Source organism: Eptesicus fuscus, chromosome 8 (genome assembly GCF_027574615.1).
Source record: "Eptesicus fuscus isolate TK198812 chromosome 8, DD_ASM_mEF_20220401, whole genome shotgun sequence".
Lineage (NCBI taxonomy): Eukaryota > Metazoa > Chordata > Mammalia > Chiroptera > Vespertilionidae > Eptesicus > Eptesicus fuscus.
The window spans coordinates 195,229-215,220 of record NC_072480.1 but is presented as its reverse complement, the minus strand read 5'-3'; the positions used below and the strand labels follow the sequence as shown (position 1 = coordinate 215,220).

The 19,992-nt window shown below is 45.1% G+C and overlaps 1 protein-coding gene across 2 annotated transcripts in view; it reads left to right on the top strand.

Annotated features, from left to right (window-relative positions):
- The first annotated feature begins 6,365 nt into the window (after positions 1-6,365).
- Positions 6,366-19,992, top strand: part of HDHD5 (haloacid dehalogenase like hydrolase domain containing 5) — a 34,058-nt gene continuing 20,431 nt past the window's right edge. For both annotated transcript variants that reach the window (XM_054720346.1, XM_008161312.3), the window contains exons 1-2: positions 6,366-6,494; positions 18,695-18,898. In XM_054720346.1, the coding sequence (XP_054576321.1) occupies positions 6,369-6,494; positions 18,695-18,898 (330 nt within the window). In that variant the 5' untranslated portion in view covers positions 6,366-6,368. The remainder of the gene's footprint in view (positions 6,495-18,694; positions 18,899-19,992) is intronic.

Genomic DNA, 19,992 nt, shown 5'->3' with positions numbered 1-19,992 from the left:
CAAAGAGTGAAACATATTCCCAATAGGTAATGTACTAGTGTAACGTTTAATCAATACATTTGTAAACACTACTGGAATACACTAAATCAGTCTACTTTTAGTGATTTAATAAGCTGCGCATTGTGTGAAACCTGTAGTAAAGTGTTTGAAAACGCTTAGAATGAATCCCTAGCCAGTTGGATTTTGGCAAACTCTTTCTAACACAGGCTATAATTAGTAAAGGATATGTGTACTAATTACATAATGAATGTAAATGGCATTGTATTACAGTATCTCACAGAAGGTAACACCATTCCACGCATTAGGTTCACCTGTGTATTCTTTCAAATTGTTAACCATATTACAACATATAATCAATGTATTTTGTAAATGTTACTAGCATACTGTGTCTAGAACAGTCTATTGTTACTATATCAGTGAACTGTAGTGAAGTGTTTGATCACTTACAATTAATTTGTACCAAGTGGGATATTGACCAACTGTTTTCAGCACAGATCATCATTACTTAAAACACACACACACACACCTCCTTCTCACTATGTAATGAATGTCCCACTATGCTTCTTTTCCCATTAACTGACATAATCCTACCTAATAATAGACAAATATGCAAATTGACTGCACCTTCGCTATGCCCAAGCCACGCCCACCAGGCAAGCCATGCCCACCAACCAATCAGGACGAGTTTGCAAATTGCCCCAACCAAGATGGCTGTTAATTTGCATATCAAGACAGCATAGAAAGAAGCCAAGAGCTGCAGAAGGGAGCAAAGCTGCGGAGAAGCAAGCAAGCCAGGGGGAGGAAAAGGGAGGAGCGGAGGCAGGGCCGGGAGAGAAGGGAGGAGAGCAGGCGGGGCGGGGTAGAGTGCAGCAGGAAACCCTATTGCAGGATTCTTCCTGCAATGGGAATGCTAGTAGTACAATATTTCACAAAAGGTACCTGTATTCCACAAACAAACCTGTGCATTCCTGCAAACAGTGAAATATATTCCAAATAGTATAACCTCTAAGAAATACATTTGTAAACACTAAAAAGAGAAAGACAGCCTGGCTGGTATTGCTCAGTGGTTGAGTGCTGACCCATGAATCAGTATGTCATGGTTTAATTCCTGGTTAAGGCACATGCCCAGGTTGTAGGCTTGTTCTCCAGCAGAGGGCATGCAGGAGGCAGCTGATCGATGATTCTCATCATTGATGTTTCTCTCTCTCCCTTTCCCTTCCTCTATCTGAAATAAATAAAAACATATTTTAAAAGAGGAAGACATTGAAAAAAATAACAAGTGTTAGTGCACATGTTAAGAAAAAAGGGCACCCTTGGGCACTGTTGGTGGGAATATAAATTGGTGCTGCCACTATGGAAAATAGTATGAAGTTTCTTCAAAAAATTAAAAATACAACTGCCATATGATCCAACAATTCCACTTCTAGGTATTTATCTGAAGAAAAAGAACACACTATATAGTATATATGTATTCCCATATTAAATGCAATATTATTTACAACAGCCAAACTATGGAAACAATTTAAGTGCCAATGCATGGATGAGTGGATAAAGAAAATGTGGTATATATGTATACCATGTAATATTATTCATCAATAAGAAAGAATGAAATCTTGCCATTTGCAACATGATGGACCTTGAGGGCCTTTTTAAATCTCATGGCACACATAAATTAATTACTAAAAATCTGTGGCACACCAAGAAATATATTATATTTTTTGCTGATCTGACAAGGAAAATAGGTATAATTTTGATTCATTCCCACTGAACCATTATTTTTGTGTTGGCTGTTATAATTTTTTTATTTGACAATCAGAGGAAAAAGAGGTTGATAGAACCGCAGAGAAACCAAGATGGCGGCATAGGGTAAACATCTAATTGTTGCCTACCACAACAATTTTGAAACTACAACTGGAAAACAGAGCAGACATCATCCAGAACCACCAGAAAGCTGGCTGAGCAGATGCTCTACAACTAGAATAAAAAAGAAAGGGACGATGAGCTTCGGGAGCTGTGGAGGTGCGGAGATCTGTGAGCGCGGAGAGGGCGGGTGGCTGAATACATGACAGGCTTGCTCACAGCGCGCTGAGAGGGAAGGTACCAAGTGCGCAGCTGACTTTCCCGTTCGGGAGGAAAACAAAGCCTCCCTATTACACTGATATGGGGAGAGGCCGGCCTGTCTGGCAGTAGGCGGAACTCGAGAGCAGCCTTCTCTCAGGGGTGCGAGCAGCCATTATTGCAGGATACAGAAAACAAGGCCCTCTGAGAGCGGGGCTGACAGGAAATCAAAGCTTGTCTGCACCACCCTGAGACCCCGCCCCATCCAAGCCGAGCACAGAAGCCCTCCCAGTGGCTAGCTTTCTCGTTTGGGAGAAAAACAAAACCTCCCAACCGCACTGATATCCAGCTCCGGTCAGGGAGAAGCTGGCCTGTCTGGCAACAGGCGAAACTCCAGAGCAGCCTTCTCAGACGTGTGTGCAGCCATCACCGCGGGACATTAGGGCGGGGCTGACGAGAAACCAAAGCTTGTCTGCACCACCCTGAGACTCCACCCCATCCAAGCTGAGCACAGAAGCCCTCCCAGCAGAGACACTGCTGATACTCACAGCCAATTAGCTTGGAGATCAACTCCCCCCAGTGATACCAACAACAAGCAAGGCTTAACTACAAGATTGCACATACAGCCCACAAAGGGGTGCACCAAGAGGATCCACCACAGGTAACTGGGGAGGCTGAGCTACTGGGCTCTGCTAAGACACCTAACACACAAAGCAACTCCATCAACTTAGGGAAGCAGCTAAAATGCGGAGACAAAGAGGCAGGCCACAATTAAAGGAAATGGAGGAAAGCAAAAGACTGGATATAGAGTTCAAAACCACGGTTATAAGGTTTTTCAAGAATTTCCTAGAAAAGGCCGATAAATGAAACGAGAACCTCGAGGACATGAAAAGGGATCAACTAGAAGTAAAGCATACACTGACTGAAATAAAAAATATTATATAGAGACCTAAAAGCAGACTAGAGGATCGCAAGAATCAAGTCAAAGATTTGGAATACCAAGTAGCAAAAAACACTCCTCTGAAAAAGCAAAAAGCAAAAAGAATACAAAAAGTTGAAGAGAGAGTAAGAAGCCTCTGGGACAACTTCAAGCATACCAACATAAGAATTATGGGGGTCCCCTAAGAAGAGAGAGAGCAAGATACTGAAAACCTATTTGAAGAAATAGTGACAGAAAACTTCCTTCACCTGATGAAAGAAATAGACTTACAAGTCCAGGAAGCACACAGAACCCCAAACAAAAGGAATCCAAAGAGGACCACACCAAGACATATCATAATTAAAATTCCAAGAGCAAAAGACAAAGAGAGAATATTAAAAGCAGCAAGAGAAAAACAGTTAGTTACCTATAAGGGAGCACCCATACGATTGTCAGCTGATTTCTCAACAGAAACTATGCAGGCCAGATGGGAATGGCAAGAAATATTCAAAGTGATGAATAGCAAGAACCTACAACCAAGATTACTCTACCCAGCAAAGCTATCATTCAGAATTGAAGGCCAGATAAAGAGCTTCACAAATAATAAAAAGCTAAAGGAGTTCATCACCGCCAAACCAGAATTATATGAAATGCCGAAAATTATTCTTTAAGAAGAGGAAGAAGAAGATAAAGATAAAAATTATTAACAACAAATAGGTAACTATCAACAAGTGAATCTAAAAACCAAGGGAATAAAAAATCTGATGAACAGTACTAACTGGTGAATATAATAGAATCAGGGGCATAGAAAGGGAGTGGACTGACAATTCTCAGGGGAAAAGGGGAGTGGGGGGTGTGGGAAGAGACTGAACAAAAAGCGTACACCTATGGAGGAAGACACTGGGCGGGGGGTAAGGGCAGAGGGTGGGGTAGGAACCTGGTGGAGGGGAGCTATGGGGGGAAAAAGAGGAACAACTGTAATAATCTGAAGAATAAAGATTTATTAAAAAAAAAAAAAAGAGGTTAATACACCTGACTATTCAGGTGTATATTTTAAAATTCTTGAGGTTCACTGGTTGAAAATTGCCGTGCTAGGGGAAATAAAACACAGAAAGACAAATATCCTATGAACTCTCTTATATGTGGAATAAAAAACAAACAAACACAAAAACAACTCCCCTCACCCCCTTAGCCCCAACCAAGCTCATAGATACAGAGAATAAGAGAACAGATTGGTGATTACCAGAGGCTGGGGTGGGAATGAGTGAAATGGTTGAAGGAAGTCTAAAGGTACAAACTTCCAGCTGTAAAGTAAGTACTGTGAATTTAAAGTACAGCATGGCAACTATAGTTAATAGTAGATTGTTTATTTGAAAGTTGCTAAAAGAGTAGATCTTAAAAATATATATATACCGGAAGCCCAGTGCATGAAATTCGTGCACGGAGGGGGGTGATGTCCCTCAGCCCAGCCTGCACCCTCTCCAATCTGGGACCCCTCGAGGGATGTCCGACTGCCCGTTTAGGCCCAATCCCGGTGGTGGGATCGGGCCTAAACGGGCAGTCGGACATCCCTTTCACAATCCAGGACTGCTGGCTCCCAACTGCTCACCTGCCTGCCTTCCTGACTGCCCCTAATCGCTTCTGCCTGCCAGCCTGATCACCCCCTAACCATTCCACTGCCAGCCTGATTGATGCCTAACTGCTCCCCTGTCAGCCTGTTTGCCCCCAACTTTCCTCCTCTGCCGGCCTGGTCACCCCTAACTGCCCTCCCCTGCAGGGTTGATTGCCTCCAACTGCCTTCCCTTGCAGGCCTGGTCCCTCTCAACTGCCCTCCCTTGCAGGCCTGGTCCCTCCCAACTTCCCTCCCCTGCTGGCCATCTTGTGGTGGCCATCTTGTGTCCACATGGGGGCAGGATCTTTGACCACATGGGGCAGCCATATTGTGTGTTGGAGTGATGGTCAATCTGCATATTACTCTTTTATTAGATAGGATAGAGGCCTGGTGCATGGGTGGGGGCCAGCTGGTTTGCTCTAAAGGGTGTACCAGATCAGGGTGGGTGTTCCCTTGGGGGATGGGCGGCCTGGGCGAGGGGCCTGTGGTGGTTTGCAGGCCAGCCATGCCCCCTGGCGACCCAAGCGGAGGCCCTGGTATCTGGGATATATTTATCTTCTACAATTGAAACTTTATAGCCTGAAGCGGAGCCAAGCCTCCTGCTCACTCCGTGGCCGGCAGCCATTTCACTTGGGATTGATGTATCTTCTATAATTGAAACTTTGTAGCCTGGAGCAGAGGCCTAGGCCAGCCAGGGCTGCAGAAGCTTTGCTTCCTCCATTGCCGGGGGCAACCCTTGCCTCCTGATCTTTCCAGCTCCATAGCTGCCGCCATTTCTGTTTGTTTTTGTTTACCTTCTATAATTGAAACTTTGTAGCCTTGAGTGGAGGCCTAGGCCTGTAAGGGCAGGCAGAAAGCTTAGCTTCCTCTGTTGCCGGGGAAACCCAAGCCTCCCTCCTGCTCTCTGTGGCTGTAGCCATCTTGGTTGTGTTTATTTGCATATTTGCTCCTGATTGGCTGGTGGGCGTGGCTGGTAGGTGTAGAGGAGTTAGGGTCAATTTGCATATTACTCTTTTATTGGGTAGGATTAGCCTTCAAAGCTGAGAACCAAAGGGTATTTATTGCTAACCCCTGAGTTAGCAACATCCCTGATGCCCACCTTTAGTCTTCCTCCTAAAGTTAGATATATTGTAGGCTCATCTATTCTTAGTATAACTATTACCAAGGGCAGATCAAGGGGCCTGGAAGGGGGGCATCCTACACATTTAAAATGGTGGGAACACACAGTTGTGCTTAATTAGTTATCCAACCCCTCTCAAGACAGTTACCATCTCAGGATCTTGTCTCAACCACCCTACAAAATGTGAGTTTGGACGGATTACTTATGCAGTATATAGTTTCCCCAGGAAATAGCACAGAGCCCAGCAGAAAGGAAGAATATAGCTAATATTTACAAACACAAGAATGAACAACTGGCACCCAACCAGCATTCCTTGATTAACTGGGGACTTGAACATCAAAAGAAAGGTTTGCTCTCCCAAACCCTCTTCGCAATCAAGGTTTAGTTCCCTCCCCGGACGTCATCAAGGGTTCAGGGAGCTGGGACTTTGGCCTGAAACCTATGATCCAGGAAGTCAGCAGGTATGAATGCCATGCCAACCGTGAACACCAGCTTGTAACCTCATGTCTTGTTTAGCAAGGGCAGGACCTTGCACCTGTTCGCAGCCCAACTTGCTGCCTGGACACCCAGGCGGAACTACAACTCCCGAGAGGCCTCGGGCACCTCCGGCCGCTGATTGGCTGCACGGCACAGGCGTAGTGCGCGCAAGTGTTGGCCCGATGGCCGTTCTCGGTTTGTTTGCCGCGGTCCGTGCGGCGCCTGGGCCCTGGCAGCGGGTGGCGTGCGCGGCCGCAGGGTTCCGGGGCCGCTGCCCTGGAAAGGGTTACGCTGTGGGCCGCGCGCAGGTGAGCCGGTCCGCAGGGCTGGTGGTGAGGCCGGGAGCTGCGGGAGGGGAGGCCGCGGGTCCAGCCGCTCAAGCCTTCCTAGCCTCCTGGGAAATGGCCGTGACTAGGCAACTGACTTGGAGTGCGTTTCCTTCTTGCCTTAAGCACCGATGTTTCCTTCACGCACCGCCTCCGCCTGACTCGAGGCGATTTGGCGGTCTTTGGGGAGGAGGAAAAGTGACTCCGCCTGGAGCATAGACAAAACACCCCTAACGTGCACCAAGATCGTGTCTTGGCCTCTGGCCTCTCTTCGCCCCCAAAATTACCCGGCCTTTTCTGCCTTCCCATTTTTCTGGTCAGGGTACGGTTCATGCACTTCCTCTTTGATTTCATGATGAGAACCTTTTATGATTTGCAACTGCATTTGAAAGAGATTTGGAGACTCGTGCGAGACTCCCCTCCGGAGCTGCATCTGTAAGGGAACAGCCCAGAGAGAATGTGGTTTTTATGGGGACTTTTTACTTTGTTCCCATTGGCTTGTGGGCCTGCTTGTAATGAGTAGTTGTTAGGTCGGGAGGTGGGGGGAAGGTTTGGGAAAGAAGAATGGCGCAGAGTCCCTAATTTGTGCCAGGTACTTAGGTGATAACTAATTCTCAACCTTGGAGGTAGGCATGACCCTGGTGTTAGTAAGGAAGCTGAAGTTACGAATCCAGTTTTGAAAAACTTTAAAAGGTCAAACACCTGATATACTACCATGCCAGGAATCTCAGCCAGGTAGTTATATCTATCACCCTGACTTTCCCCTGAGCCACTTTGCCTTATAAATTCACAATTTCTGTATGTAATAATGATAATATTTTATATTTGTATAATGCTTTCACAGTAACCCTTTGATGTATTTTAAGTTAAGTACTTATTTAAAAAAATAGTACTTTGTGCCAGGCACTAAGTACTTCACAACTATATCATTAATCCATATAATTTTCATAGCAACTCCATGAGGTAAGTACTATTATTATTCCCACTTTACAGATGGAGGAACTGAGTCACAGAGAGGTTAAGCGACTTGCCCAAGGGCACACAGCTGGTAAGTGGCAGAATATGGAACCCAGGGCAGTCTGATGCCAGAGTTCTAGCTCTTGTTAGCTATGTTATTGTAATCATTTTACATATGGAACAGCTAAGATTCAAAGAAGTTAAGTGACTTGGCCAGTGTCACAGTACACAAGTACCCAAGCTGGAAGCATAGAATGATAATATATTGATAAAAGGACTGCAAACTAGTGACATAAGTATAAAGAATGATTGCCATCACTTATAATTATTATATTGACTCTGGCATCCTGAGATATCTCTGAATGGTTTTTATGATATCATAGAATTTAAGAGTATTAGCATTTGAGTTGAATCCTGCCTGTACCATTTACTGGCTGTTTGACCTAAGGCAAAATACTTAGCTTTCTAAGCTTCAGTTTCCTAATATATGTAACTGGTGTGTTACTTACTATGCAGTGTTTTTGTGTGAATATATGTACGGTACCTTTTATGACAAACTAGAGGCCCGGTGCACAGATCGGTGCACCAGTGGGGTCCCTCAGCGTGGCCTGCGCCCTCTCACAATCCGAGACCCCTTGGAGGATGTTGGACTGCCGGTTTTGCCCCGATCGGGCATGTGCCCTGACCAGGATCGGCCGAAACCGGCAATCCAACATCCCCCAAGTGATATAGTAGTACTCAAAGCAGCAGGCGGCAGGGGAGGAGCCGGAGCCCAGGCTGGGCACCGCACCACTCCCGCTCATTCCAGCTGCGCTGTGCCTGCCACTGCCGCCACTCAGTAGTGCTGCTGTGGAGGTGGGAGAGGCTCACGCTGAAGCTGCGCTTGCCAGCTGTGACCTCGGGCCCGTCAGTCAGCTGAGGGGCACTCCCGCTGTGGAAGCGCACTGACCCCCAGGGGCAGCTCCTGCGTTGAGCATCTGCCCCCTGGTGGTCAGCGCGCATCGTAGCTACCGGTCGTTCAGTCGCTTAGGCTTTTATATATGTAGATAGATGTAGAGTACTTTGTACAGTGACTGACATATAGTAAGTTATCTCAAATGTGGAAGTGATTGGAGGAGACAGTGGACTATAGTTGTAATGCTGTTGTTTAAAATGGCAGTCACCAACTGGTGATCTGTGGACCACTGGTGGTCCATGAGATCCGAAAGGTTGGCGACCGCTGGTTTAAAACATACCAAGCCAATTCTAGGTAAAAAGCAAAGACAAAGGAACATCTAAGTAGTCCCTTCATTTCAAATTGATTTTAAACCACACATTTTATCACTGACACAATATGAACTTTAATTAGAGGATATGGCCTAATACCCAGGACTAGTTAAAAAACAATATCAAGTAATGTAGGAAAAAAATCAGAATACAGATTGGAGAATGAAGAGAAAGATGAAAAGAAAAAAATGTATCCCTTTGTTCTTTTCTCTAGGTACTTTCACTTTTTTCTTTCTTATATATATATTTTTTTATGTCTTCACTTAAAAGAATAGACTTTATTTATTTATTTTTAAATATATTTTATTGAGTTTTTACTGAGAGGAAAGGAGAGGGATAGAGAGTTAGAAACATCGATGAGCTGCCTCCTGCACGCCCCCTACTGGGGATGTGCCCGCAACCAAGGTACATGCCCTTGACCGGAATCGAACCCGGGACCTTTCAGTCTGCAGGCTGACGCTCTATCCACTGAGCTAAACCGGTTTCGGCAGAATAGACTTTATTTTTATAACAGTTTTAGGTTTATAGAAAAATTGAGTAGAAACTATAGAAAAGTCCCTCCCCCCAGTTTCCTCTATTATTAACATCTTGCATTATTAATGTGGCATTTTTTTTTAATAGTTGTGTACCTTCACTTTTTATGTTGCTAAGTGCCTGGTTCTCTCTACATTCACCATTCACCTGGGTATCGGAGATGATGATTACTCACTATATAGTTACAGATGAGGGATCCTCAAGGATGTTGCTAACTTGTTCTGAAACCCTCCTGTTCTAAGTAACAGGAATTGAGGATTCTTATGTCTAAGAGAGCAAATCTTGTGGTTATTTAGAATATGGCCACATAAGACCACTAAAACTGTTGCAGCCATTAACACAGATGAACTGTCTTTATTTCATTTTTTTAAATATGTAAGTTTTCAGAAATCCAAAAAAAAAATACAGCAGTCTCTCTCTCTCTCTCTCTCTCTCTCTCTCTCTCTCTATATATATATATATATATATATATATATATATATAATTTCAGAGAGGAAGGGAGAGGGAGAGATAGAAACATCAATGTTGAGAGAGAATCATTGATTGGCTGCCTCCTGTACGCCCCCTACTGGGGGTCAAGCCCGCAACCCAGGCATGTGTCCTTGACTGGAATTGAACCTGGGACCCTTCAGTCCACAGGCTGATGCTCTATCCACTGAGCCAGCCAGGGCTAGCAGTTTCTTGAATAGTGTCATTTTGTTATAAGATTGATGAGGTGCTGTAGGTACTTAACTTTTGTTAACATCAATTAGTTTTGGTAAAATTGGTTTCATTATCATTTTGCTTCAAGTCACAATTCCTATTGATGATGTTAAGTGAGGAGGACATACTGTACATGAAATCTTCCAGATTCAGCAATTATTAGCATTTTGCCACACTTGCTTTGCTTAGCCCCCCTTTTTTGGGTGCCTATAAAATTTTAAAACAAATTTCTGATTGTCATTTCAACCTTAAATTCTTCTATGTGTACCTATAAGAAAATAAGGACATTTTTAATATAATCACAATGCTATTATCATACCTAACAACATTAGTAATTACTTAGTGTTACTTAAAATCCAGTCCTTTAAAATTTCCCTAATTGTCTCAAAATTATGGGCAAATGAGTTTTACATTTAAACTTTCAGAACAGTATGCTCTGTGTCCTACAGTACAGGAAGGAAGGTAGATCATGTGCTAGAAAGACAGAGTCCTTGTAAGCGTCACCAATTCTGCCTTGGCTGGTGTGACTTAGTTTCTTGGGTGTCGTCCTGTACAGCCAAGGTTGCTGGTTCAGTTCCTGGTCAGGGCACATGCCCACGTTGCGGACTTGATTCCTGGTAGGGGGCAAGTAGAAGGCAGCTGATCAGTGTTCCGCTCTTACATTGATGTTTCTTTCTCTCCCTCTCCCCCACTCCCTTCCTCTCTAAAATCAGTAAAAATATATTTTTAAAAAAGAGTTACCAACTCTTTTCCCTTGAGAAGATATAGGGTGGTCAGAAAGTGCCTGAGGGGAAAGGTCTACCTTATTTTGCTTAAACCTTCATTTTGGGGGGCATTCAACATTCCGTCAACCTTTATTGAGCACCTACAAGGGTCTAAGCATTGTGCCAGATTTGGGGGTTTGAAGGCAAATCACACCCTCTTTCCCTTTAGACCTGTGCAGTGATTCTCTTTGAAAATAATAAGATGATGAAATTTGTAAGGAGATATGGTTATTTTACCCAGGAAAAATCTATAGCACTTTAAGAGATTTTATGAAGAGAAAAATGAAAAGAATATGTATCCCTTTGTCCTTTTTCTCTAGCTATTTTCACTTTTTTTTCTTTCTTATATTTCTTTTGTTTTTTCTTATACCTTCACTTAAAAAAGGCCATCCTGAAACCTGTCTATGGAACCCAGTTAGGACCCCAGTCCTAGTGGGTTTTGTTGAGGAAAAGGAAGGTGTTACAGAGATCGTTGAGAGCCGTTGGGTGCATGAGTATATTGAGAACAGAGAAGAACTGGATCTCAGTGGCTGGGGGCTGGCAGGAGGTGCTGGATGACCTGGTACCTCCTGGATCCCTTTTGTGCTTGGAGTTGTTGCTGTGTGGTCACCTGAAGAGCTCTGACTTTGCTGTGAGCTCAATTTGAGGCTGAATTTTTAATCAGGCACTTGTGAACTAGGTCAATTTGACTAGTTTAATTTTCTCTGAATTTGGTTTCTTTTTCATTTAGTCGATTATTCAGTGAATACATAATGAGCACCATGTATAAACCAGGCTACTTTAGCTAGGTAATGTCAATTGGAGGTAATGACACCCACCCCCAAAGTGTTGGTACAAGGATTCAATAAAAATATATAGCTTAGTACAATCTACATGTCTGGGGTGCAGGATCAGACATTGGAGTAGAGAAAGATGCTGTTTGTTCAAGCATTCCCTGCATGGTGTGTGGGATTTGACAAGTTTCTCCTGGCAGCTCCGTTTGCTGGTAGAAGTGCTATCTTCTTGGTTTGAGTTTCTCTCCTCCTATTTTTCCAGTGTCCTTTCCTACTTCCAACTTGGCACTGAAGCTGTCATTGTGTAAGGCTGGGAGACTCTGCAGAAGCTAGTGTGAAGGAGCTGAAAGATCCCTCCCTGGGTGGTCTTCCTTGTTCAGTGGAGGGGAGATGGGATCATTACTTTGCAGTCACTCTTTTATCAGTGGAAGTGGGGTATCCCTTTCCCCATTGAGTGCTGGGGGTGGAGTTCTTATCGTGAGAAAGAGAATTTTCCGAGTCTCACATGGGAGGATGAGTGATTTTTATTTGCGTGGAAGCACATACCTGGGTTTCCAGGGCCCCATTTCTCTTAGTCCAGTTATAGAAGAAGTGTAACTAGGGATTCAGTAGAACTAAAATCAAAGCCAATGTCCAGAATTTCTGTCCCATGTTGCAGCTGGGTCAGTTCAGCATAAGGCTAGTTGCAGTCCATTAGTCCATTGTATGTGGGAGTCCTCATGGCCATGGGCCACATAGGAGAATGCCGGGAAATAGGAGCAAGAGCCCCACAAGCCAGGAATCAACTAAGAAAGCCCAAGAACCCAAGAGAAATCAAAAGAATGAACTTGTTTGTTCAGGGAATTAAGTATTCCAAATCTTCCCACACTTGCAGTGACCGTGCCCATTCCGGCCAATGACCTCTTCCCAGGTGTGATTGACAGACAAGCACATTCTCTAGTCCCCCCAACTTTACTGGCATGCATCTATCTCCCCCCTGTCCAATCCCTTCCCCCAGTGATCTGTGAGGAATGGACCACTGGTGGCTCCCTGGGGAATGTAAAGCTGCAGCTTCCTGGTGAAGCTGCCTGAATGACATGCCTATTCTCCCTTCTTGTTATTAATAACTAGGTTAATTACAACTGTATCAACTCCATTTTCTATATTCCTTGCTCCAGAAACCCATGTCTCAGCTTCCTTGATCCCACACCCTCTTTTTTTGTTGTTGTTGTTTATCATTACCTGAGGATATTTTTCCATTGATTTTTAGAGGGCGTGGAATGGAGGGGGAGAGAGAGAGACACATTAATTGGTTGCCTCCCCCACTCTCCCAGACCTGGACCAGGGGTCTATCCTGCAACCAAGGTACATGCCCTTGACCAGAATCCCCCTTGACCAGAATTAAACCTGGGACCCTTTAGTCGGAGGGCTGATGCACTGAGCAAAACCAGCTAGGGTGATCCCACACCCTCTTGATTTTCCTCCTATGCTAATTACTGCTCCTTAATTATGCTAATTACTGCTCCTTATTCTTTTGCTATTGACTCTTACGTGGCCCATCCTTAAATGGTGATGCTCTTCCTGGTTCTCTGTGAGCCACACTTTAGTTCTTACTCTGCTTGTGTTTCTCGGGCTCTCCTGTCTTCTCCCAAGTTTCAGCTAAGAGTAGAGACCTTCTAGATTTTCATCTCCAGGACCTTCTGTCCAGTGCTGATATCTCCACTTGCCTGTGTTGCAGGTCCAAAGTGGGACATATTTTCTGCCCTCCCCTGCCTCTTAGTTGGTGCTCCTTCTGAATTCCTTGGGTCAGTGAGTGATACCAACCCTCCCAGGTTCCCAAGCCAAAAAGAGCGTGGAGTTTCTGTGGCCCCACTCTCCTCCCCTGCATCTGATTGTTACCAGGCCTGGCTGTTCTGTCTTCTACTCTGATCTACCTTATCCTTTACATTCCTGTTGCAACCACCTAGTAAAAACTACCACCATCACCTCTGTCTTGGATTGCAGTGAATCCCAGCTGGTGTCCTTCAACTTGACTCTCTTCAGTCCACTCAATCCATTCTTCACTCTGCAGCCAAGATTTTTCAACAGCAAAAATCTGATGATGCCATTTTCCTGTTTCAAGCTCCTTATTTTATGTTGGCTAATCTTGTCATGGCCAATATGCCCCATCTGCAATAGGTAAGGTACCCCTGATTTAGGCTCTCAGGGTCCCTATCTAATAAAGAGGGAATATGCAAATTGACCGTCACGTCATCACAGAGATGGTGGCGCCCATAGCCACAAGATGGCGGTACCCAGTCCCCTCAGCCCCGCCAGAGTCCCCCAGTCCTTTCAGCCCAGCCGGGGGGGGGGGGGGGGCGGTCAGGTGAATGGTGCGGCCGGACCCGCCCTCTGCCCCCCAGCCGGCCAGGGCTGGCCCAAGGCGTAAGCAAGCCTTGGATGGCGGCTGCCCAGCCAACACCTGAGGTGCAGGCAAGCTTCGGATGGTGGCTGCCCAGCCTCCCGAGGCTCAGGGAACCAGGGCCAGCCAAGGCTTGTGCTGCTGGCAATGGCAGCAGCAGAGGTGTGATGGGGGCATTGCCTTCCCCTGATTGCCAGGTCACCTCCCACCCCTCAGGGTTCCCAGACTGTGAGAGGGGGAAGGCCAGGCTGAGTGACGCCCCCTCCAGTGCATGAATTTTCATGCACCGGGCCTCTAGTCTCTTAATATAGTGCTCAGTGTAGAAGGGCCTATGCTGCTTGTGCTGCTTTTGCTGCTTGTTTAGTTGTCTTCCCCTTGCACTGTTTGGCAGAGCCACTTCTGCCTGCTTGTCTAGCCTGGTGCTGATTGGGTTATTAATAGATATTGTTAAATGAATGCATATATTTAAATCCTTTGTTGCCTAGCTCAAAATTATCTTATTTTTTAAAAAAATATATTTTATTGATTTTTTACAGAGAGGAAGGGAGAGGGATAGAGAGCTAGAAACATCGATGAGAGAGAATCATCAACCAGCTGCCTCCTGCACACCCCCCACCAGGGATGTGCCCGCAGCCAATGTACATGCCCCTGACCAGAATCGAACCTGGGACCTTTCAGTCCGCAGGCCGACGCTCTATCCATTGAGCCAAACCGGTTTCGGCTCAAAATTATCTTATAAAAACCTACCTCTGTTTAATTCTGTTTACTCAGAACTTAAATACTCAGGATTGCTTTGCACTTATGAAAATGAAGCAGTTTTATTGAGTTTTTGTGTCCTAGACTAGTTTGTTCTTTCACCCAAGCTTAGTGAAGGTGTGGAACAGTTCGTCTGTTTTTGGTTGATCCTCACATAGGAATACTATGCACAAAATAAGAATGATTTCACTTGGCACCCAAAAAAAGGAGACTAGCAAACAAGTTAGGTTGGGTTTTTTGACAATTGAAAAAATCTCATATATTAATAGTTTATGAAATAAGAAATTGAATGAATATTTTTTTTAAATCCAAGAAATACAGATTAAGATTGAGAAGGCAAATCGAGAGCAGATAAAACCCTCCCTTTTGGCTGCATCACTGTAACCACAGCCCTGGCTTCTGTAATCTCGCTCGCTTCTTGACAGATTGACAGTGAGAGGCAGGGGAGGGGGAGGGCTACGTGCATGTGCACACAGTACTCTCTGGCCTCAGTCTGGAAATTTCCCCCTAAACGCAGATAAGGAACCAAGCACTCCCCCAGTAGCCTAGGCAACAGGAAGTGGCTCCTGAGGCCCAGGCCCCAGAGGGTCAGCATGGCCTGCTCAGCTCCCAGGCCCACCCTGCCATGGCCCGCACTGTGCCAGGGCACTGTCTGTAAGCTCTGAACAGCTGTGGGTGCAAAGCTGCAGGAGAAACAGTCGAGAGCAAGGGGCAACCGTGGGAGGGCAGGCAGCACCAGGCATAGGGAGAGGCGGGCCGCCTTCCCTGTGCCCAACAGAGAGGCGACCCCTGGCTGGCGCTGAGGGTCCAAGCTCTGCTTAGTTGAGGCCCCGCCCCTCCTTTGCTAACTACAACAGATACCTGGAAGCTTAGAATGTAACATAGAAAGAATGTCTAGAATGTGTATGTATGCCATATATGGGAGACAAGAAACCTAGAAATGTATATAAGGCAAAAACCTCACCGCGTTCAGCGCTCAGCCTCTGGAGAGGACTCCGCTGAGCTAGTACCGGTGCAAATAAACAGTACTTTTCTGTACCTCCAAGTGCATTTGGTTTGTCATTTCCCGCCGGCCTGCTTTCTGCCGTAGCAAGATGAAATACAATTTTTTTTAACTTTTAAATTTAGACGTTTGATAATTAACAAACTCTTTGATACATTTGTAAATCAGTATTGGCAAGGATAAAATGCATTACCAGTGGCCATGTAAGTTGATGTGTTTTTGGAAAACAGTTTGTCAGGAGGTGTTATGTTTTTAAAATATTTGCAGTTTTTTGACTTACTACTCCTACTTTTAAGAATCTAGCTCAAGGAAAAATGGATAATGTGGAAAAATCAGCATAAAGAGTTTCCTTATAGCATTATTTATAGTTGTAAAAATGTAGAAAACCCTAAATGTCTAATATAGGGGAAGCAGTGGACTCAGTATATGATGGAGCTAGAAATGATGATTAAGAGGTAGCTATGTATTGATCTGGAAAGATAACCAAGACATACCAAGTAAAAAAAGGAAATAATATAATGCTACTAGAGGCCTGGTGCACGAAATTTGTGCAGGGGGGGGGCGGGGAGGTGACCCTCAGCCCAGCCTGCACCCTCTCCAATCTGGGACCCATCAAGGGACAGTCGGACATCCGTCTCACAATCCAGGACTGCTGGCTCCCAACTGCTCACCTGCCTGCCTGCCTGATTGTCCCTAACTGCTTCTGCCTGCCAGCCTGATCATCCCCTAACCACTCCCCTGCCAGCCTGATCATCCCCTAACCACTCCCCTGCCAGCCTGATTGACACCTAACTGCTCCCCTGCCAGGCTGATTGCCCCTAACTGCCCTCCCCTGCCAGCCTGGTCACTCCTAACTGCCCTCCCCTGCTGGCCTGGTCGCCCCTTACTATCCTCCCCTGCAGGCCTTGTCCCTCTCAACTGCCTTCCCCTGCCAGCCCGGTCACCCCTAACTGCCCTCCCCTGCCAGCCTGGTCGCCCCTAACTGCTCTCCTCTGCTGGCCTGGTCACCCCCAACTGCCCTCCCCTGCAGGCCTGGTTGCCCCCAACTGCCCTTCCCTAGAGGCCAGGTCCCCCCCAACTGCCCTCCCGTGCAGGCCTGGGTCTCCCCCCCGCCCCCAACTGCCCTCCCCTACTGGCCTGATCGCCCACCACTGCCCTCCCATACCAGCCATCTTGTCGTGGCCATCTTGTGTCCACATGGGGGCAGCCATTTTTTACTACATGGGGGTGGCCATCTTATGTGTTGGAGTGATAGTAAATTTGCAAATTACCTCTTTATTATACAGCATTTGTGTGTTAATAAGAAATTTTGACTATATATCTATAAAAAAGTTTCTGGAAGAAATACAAGAGGGAATAGCACTATGTGGAAAAAGGAGACAAGAACTCTAAAAAATATTTATATTTGTAGTTTTTTAAAAACCCTGTGTGTGTGGTTATAATAAAATTTTAAAAGATGATTATGAAGGCTATTATAACAGGTAAAAATGCTTGTATGTCAAGCAAAAAGGACAAGATGAAAAATTACACATATAAAGTATAGTTGTAGCTATATGACAAACAAGAATAGAAAAAGTAGATAAAAAGAAAATATTTGCCCGGTCATAATGGTTCAATTGGTTGGAGCTTTGCCCTGTGCACTGAAAAGTTGCTGATTCGAGTCCCTACCAGGGCACATACCTGGGTTGCGGGTTCAATTCCCAGTTGGGGCGTGGATGGAAGGCAACAGGTCGATGTTTCTCTTTCCATTCCTCCACCCCTCCCTCTCTCTAAGCATGTCTTTAGGTTAAGATTGAAAATAAATAAATTAATTAAAAACAGAAAATATTAATTGATTGTGTTAAAGTGCAGGGATTGCCCACCTGGTGTGGCTCAGTGGTTGAGTGTAGACCTATGAACTAGGAGGTCACAGTTCGATTCCCAGTCACGTCAGTCAGGCACACGCTCGGGTTTCAGGCTTGGTCCTCAGTAGGGGCATGCAGGAGGCAGCCAATCAGTGATTCTCTCTCATCATTGATGTTTCTGTCTCTCTTCCTCTCCCTCTCTGAAATCAATAAAAAAGTATTTTTAAAAATAAAGTGCAGGGATTATGTTTTGAATTTCTAGTTTGCAATTTAAAATTCTTTATATTAATTATGGAAAAATATTTTTTTAAAATATATTTTTATTGATTTCCCAGAGGAATGGAGAAGAAGAGAGAGATAGAAACATCAATGATGAGAGAGAATCATTGATGGGCTGCCTCCTGCACGTTCCACACAGGATCGAGCATTCAACCTTGGTATGTGCCCAAACTGGCAATCAAATTGTGACCTCCTGGTTCATAGGTCAATGCTCAACCACTGAAACACACCAGCGGGGCTGGAAAAATAATTTTTAGCAAAATAGTTATGTGTTTAAATATACATGAAAAAGGACCAATTCTTTATTATTGATGGGTTTGCTCTATTAGAAATCCCATGTCCTCATTTTATGTTTCAGGCCCTGGGCAACTTGAGAATAATGTGGAGCCCCTCTTTTTTTTTTTTTTTTTTTAAGAGCATTTATTGGGCAAATTACAGAGGTAGAAGAAGCAATTTCTACCAGAAACGGCTTAGCAAATGCATTATGGAGGTAAAGGAAGGCCCTTGGAGCTTGGGAGTGAGGAAGTAATGGTAACATGCCTGGGGCTGGAATGGGGAGGGGAAAGGGAAAGGCATGGCCATGCTCCCTGGAGGGAGAGCACCGAGTCCCTCTTTTTTTTCTTTTTAAAATATATTTTTATTGATTTCAGAGAGGAAGGGTGAGGGAAAGAGAGAGAGAGAAACATCAATGATGAGAGAGAATCATTGATCAGTTGCTTCCTGCACACCCCACACTGGGGATCGAGCCCGCAACCAGGGCATATGACCTGACCAGGAATCCAACCTTAACCTCCTGGTTCATAATTTGAGGTTCAACCACTGAGCCATGCAGGCTGGGCCCAAGTCCTTCTTTTTCAGGGTCTTTTCCTTCCTCCTCTCTGCCTCTTGACTTAGGCAGTGGCGGCTCTGTTCTCTCCTCTGCAGAGCCAGCCTACCTTTGGGTTCCTGTTGGACATCGATGGAGTGCTGGTGCGGGGCCATAGAGTGATCCCTGCTGCTCTGAAAGCCTTCCGCAGGCTGGTGAATGCTCAGGGGAAGCTGCGGGTGCCTGTGGTCTTTGTCACGAATGCTGGGAACATCTTACAGCATGGCAAAGCCCAGGAGCTGTCAGCTCTGCTGGGCTTTAAGGTAAGGAGGCAGCTGGAGACTCAAGGGCCTGGTTCCCACTGGAACCCCCACTCTTGTTCTGACTAAGGCTTTTTCCCTGGGGTGCAGTATAGTATTGATAAGCCCGAGGGCATGGCCAGTTAGTTCAGTACAAATCTTTCAACCCTGCTTGAAAAATAACGTGAAGTTAAGCCAGCCTCATGAGTAGAGCCTCATCAACAGAGTAATTTTTTATATATACATACATGTTAAGCACAACAATCCTGCCCATGGAGTTGGTAGTTCAACCTATAGCCTTTATATTCATTTCTTCTGGGCATCAGGGTTGTCTCCTTTGAATTGTCAGCCCCTAGAAAGTAAGGGTCACACTTTTCTTTTTTAAAATATGTTTACATTGATTTTAGAGAGAGAGAGAGAGAGAAAGGGAAAGAGAGAAACATCAATGAGAGAGAACCATCAATTGGCTGCCTCCTGCATGTTCCCTACTGTGGATTGAGCCCACAACCCTGGACATGTGACCTGACAAGGAATCGAACCAGCAACCTCTTGGTGCATGAGACGACACTCAACCAACTGAGCTATACGAGTCAGGGTGAGGGTCACATTTTTCTAAATCTCCGTATGCCAAGTGGGACTCTGAAGTAACGGCCCTTGTTTCTCATAAATAAGATGCATGCATGTGAATAAGCACTGTCCCCCAAAAGCAGTCCCTCTTCACCCACTTTCAACTGCACATGTATCTCATATTGACACACTCATTCTTCTTTGTTGAGGGTGCTTATAGTTTTGGGGAAAAGTACTTGGAACCAAGAAAGTAAAGTGGCTGATTGATGATGGGGTAACCCTGTTTGAGGATGAATGCAGGGAGTAAAGACAGAAAACTGTTTCCCTTCTGTGGTTTTCAGAGAGGGTTTCAAAAACATTCTGAGAAAAGGCTGCATTGTTGTAATTAGTTTAAATGTTAAAAGGCTAAGTCTTTAAGTAGAACTGAGAACTGAAAGTCAAAGTTAGAGGCATAGCTCTATGACAGTGACAAAGAACATGCACACAAACTGTGCTTTTCAAAGGGAAGTTGAGCAGGACAGGATTGGTGAGTATCAGAACCCATCACTGAT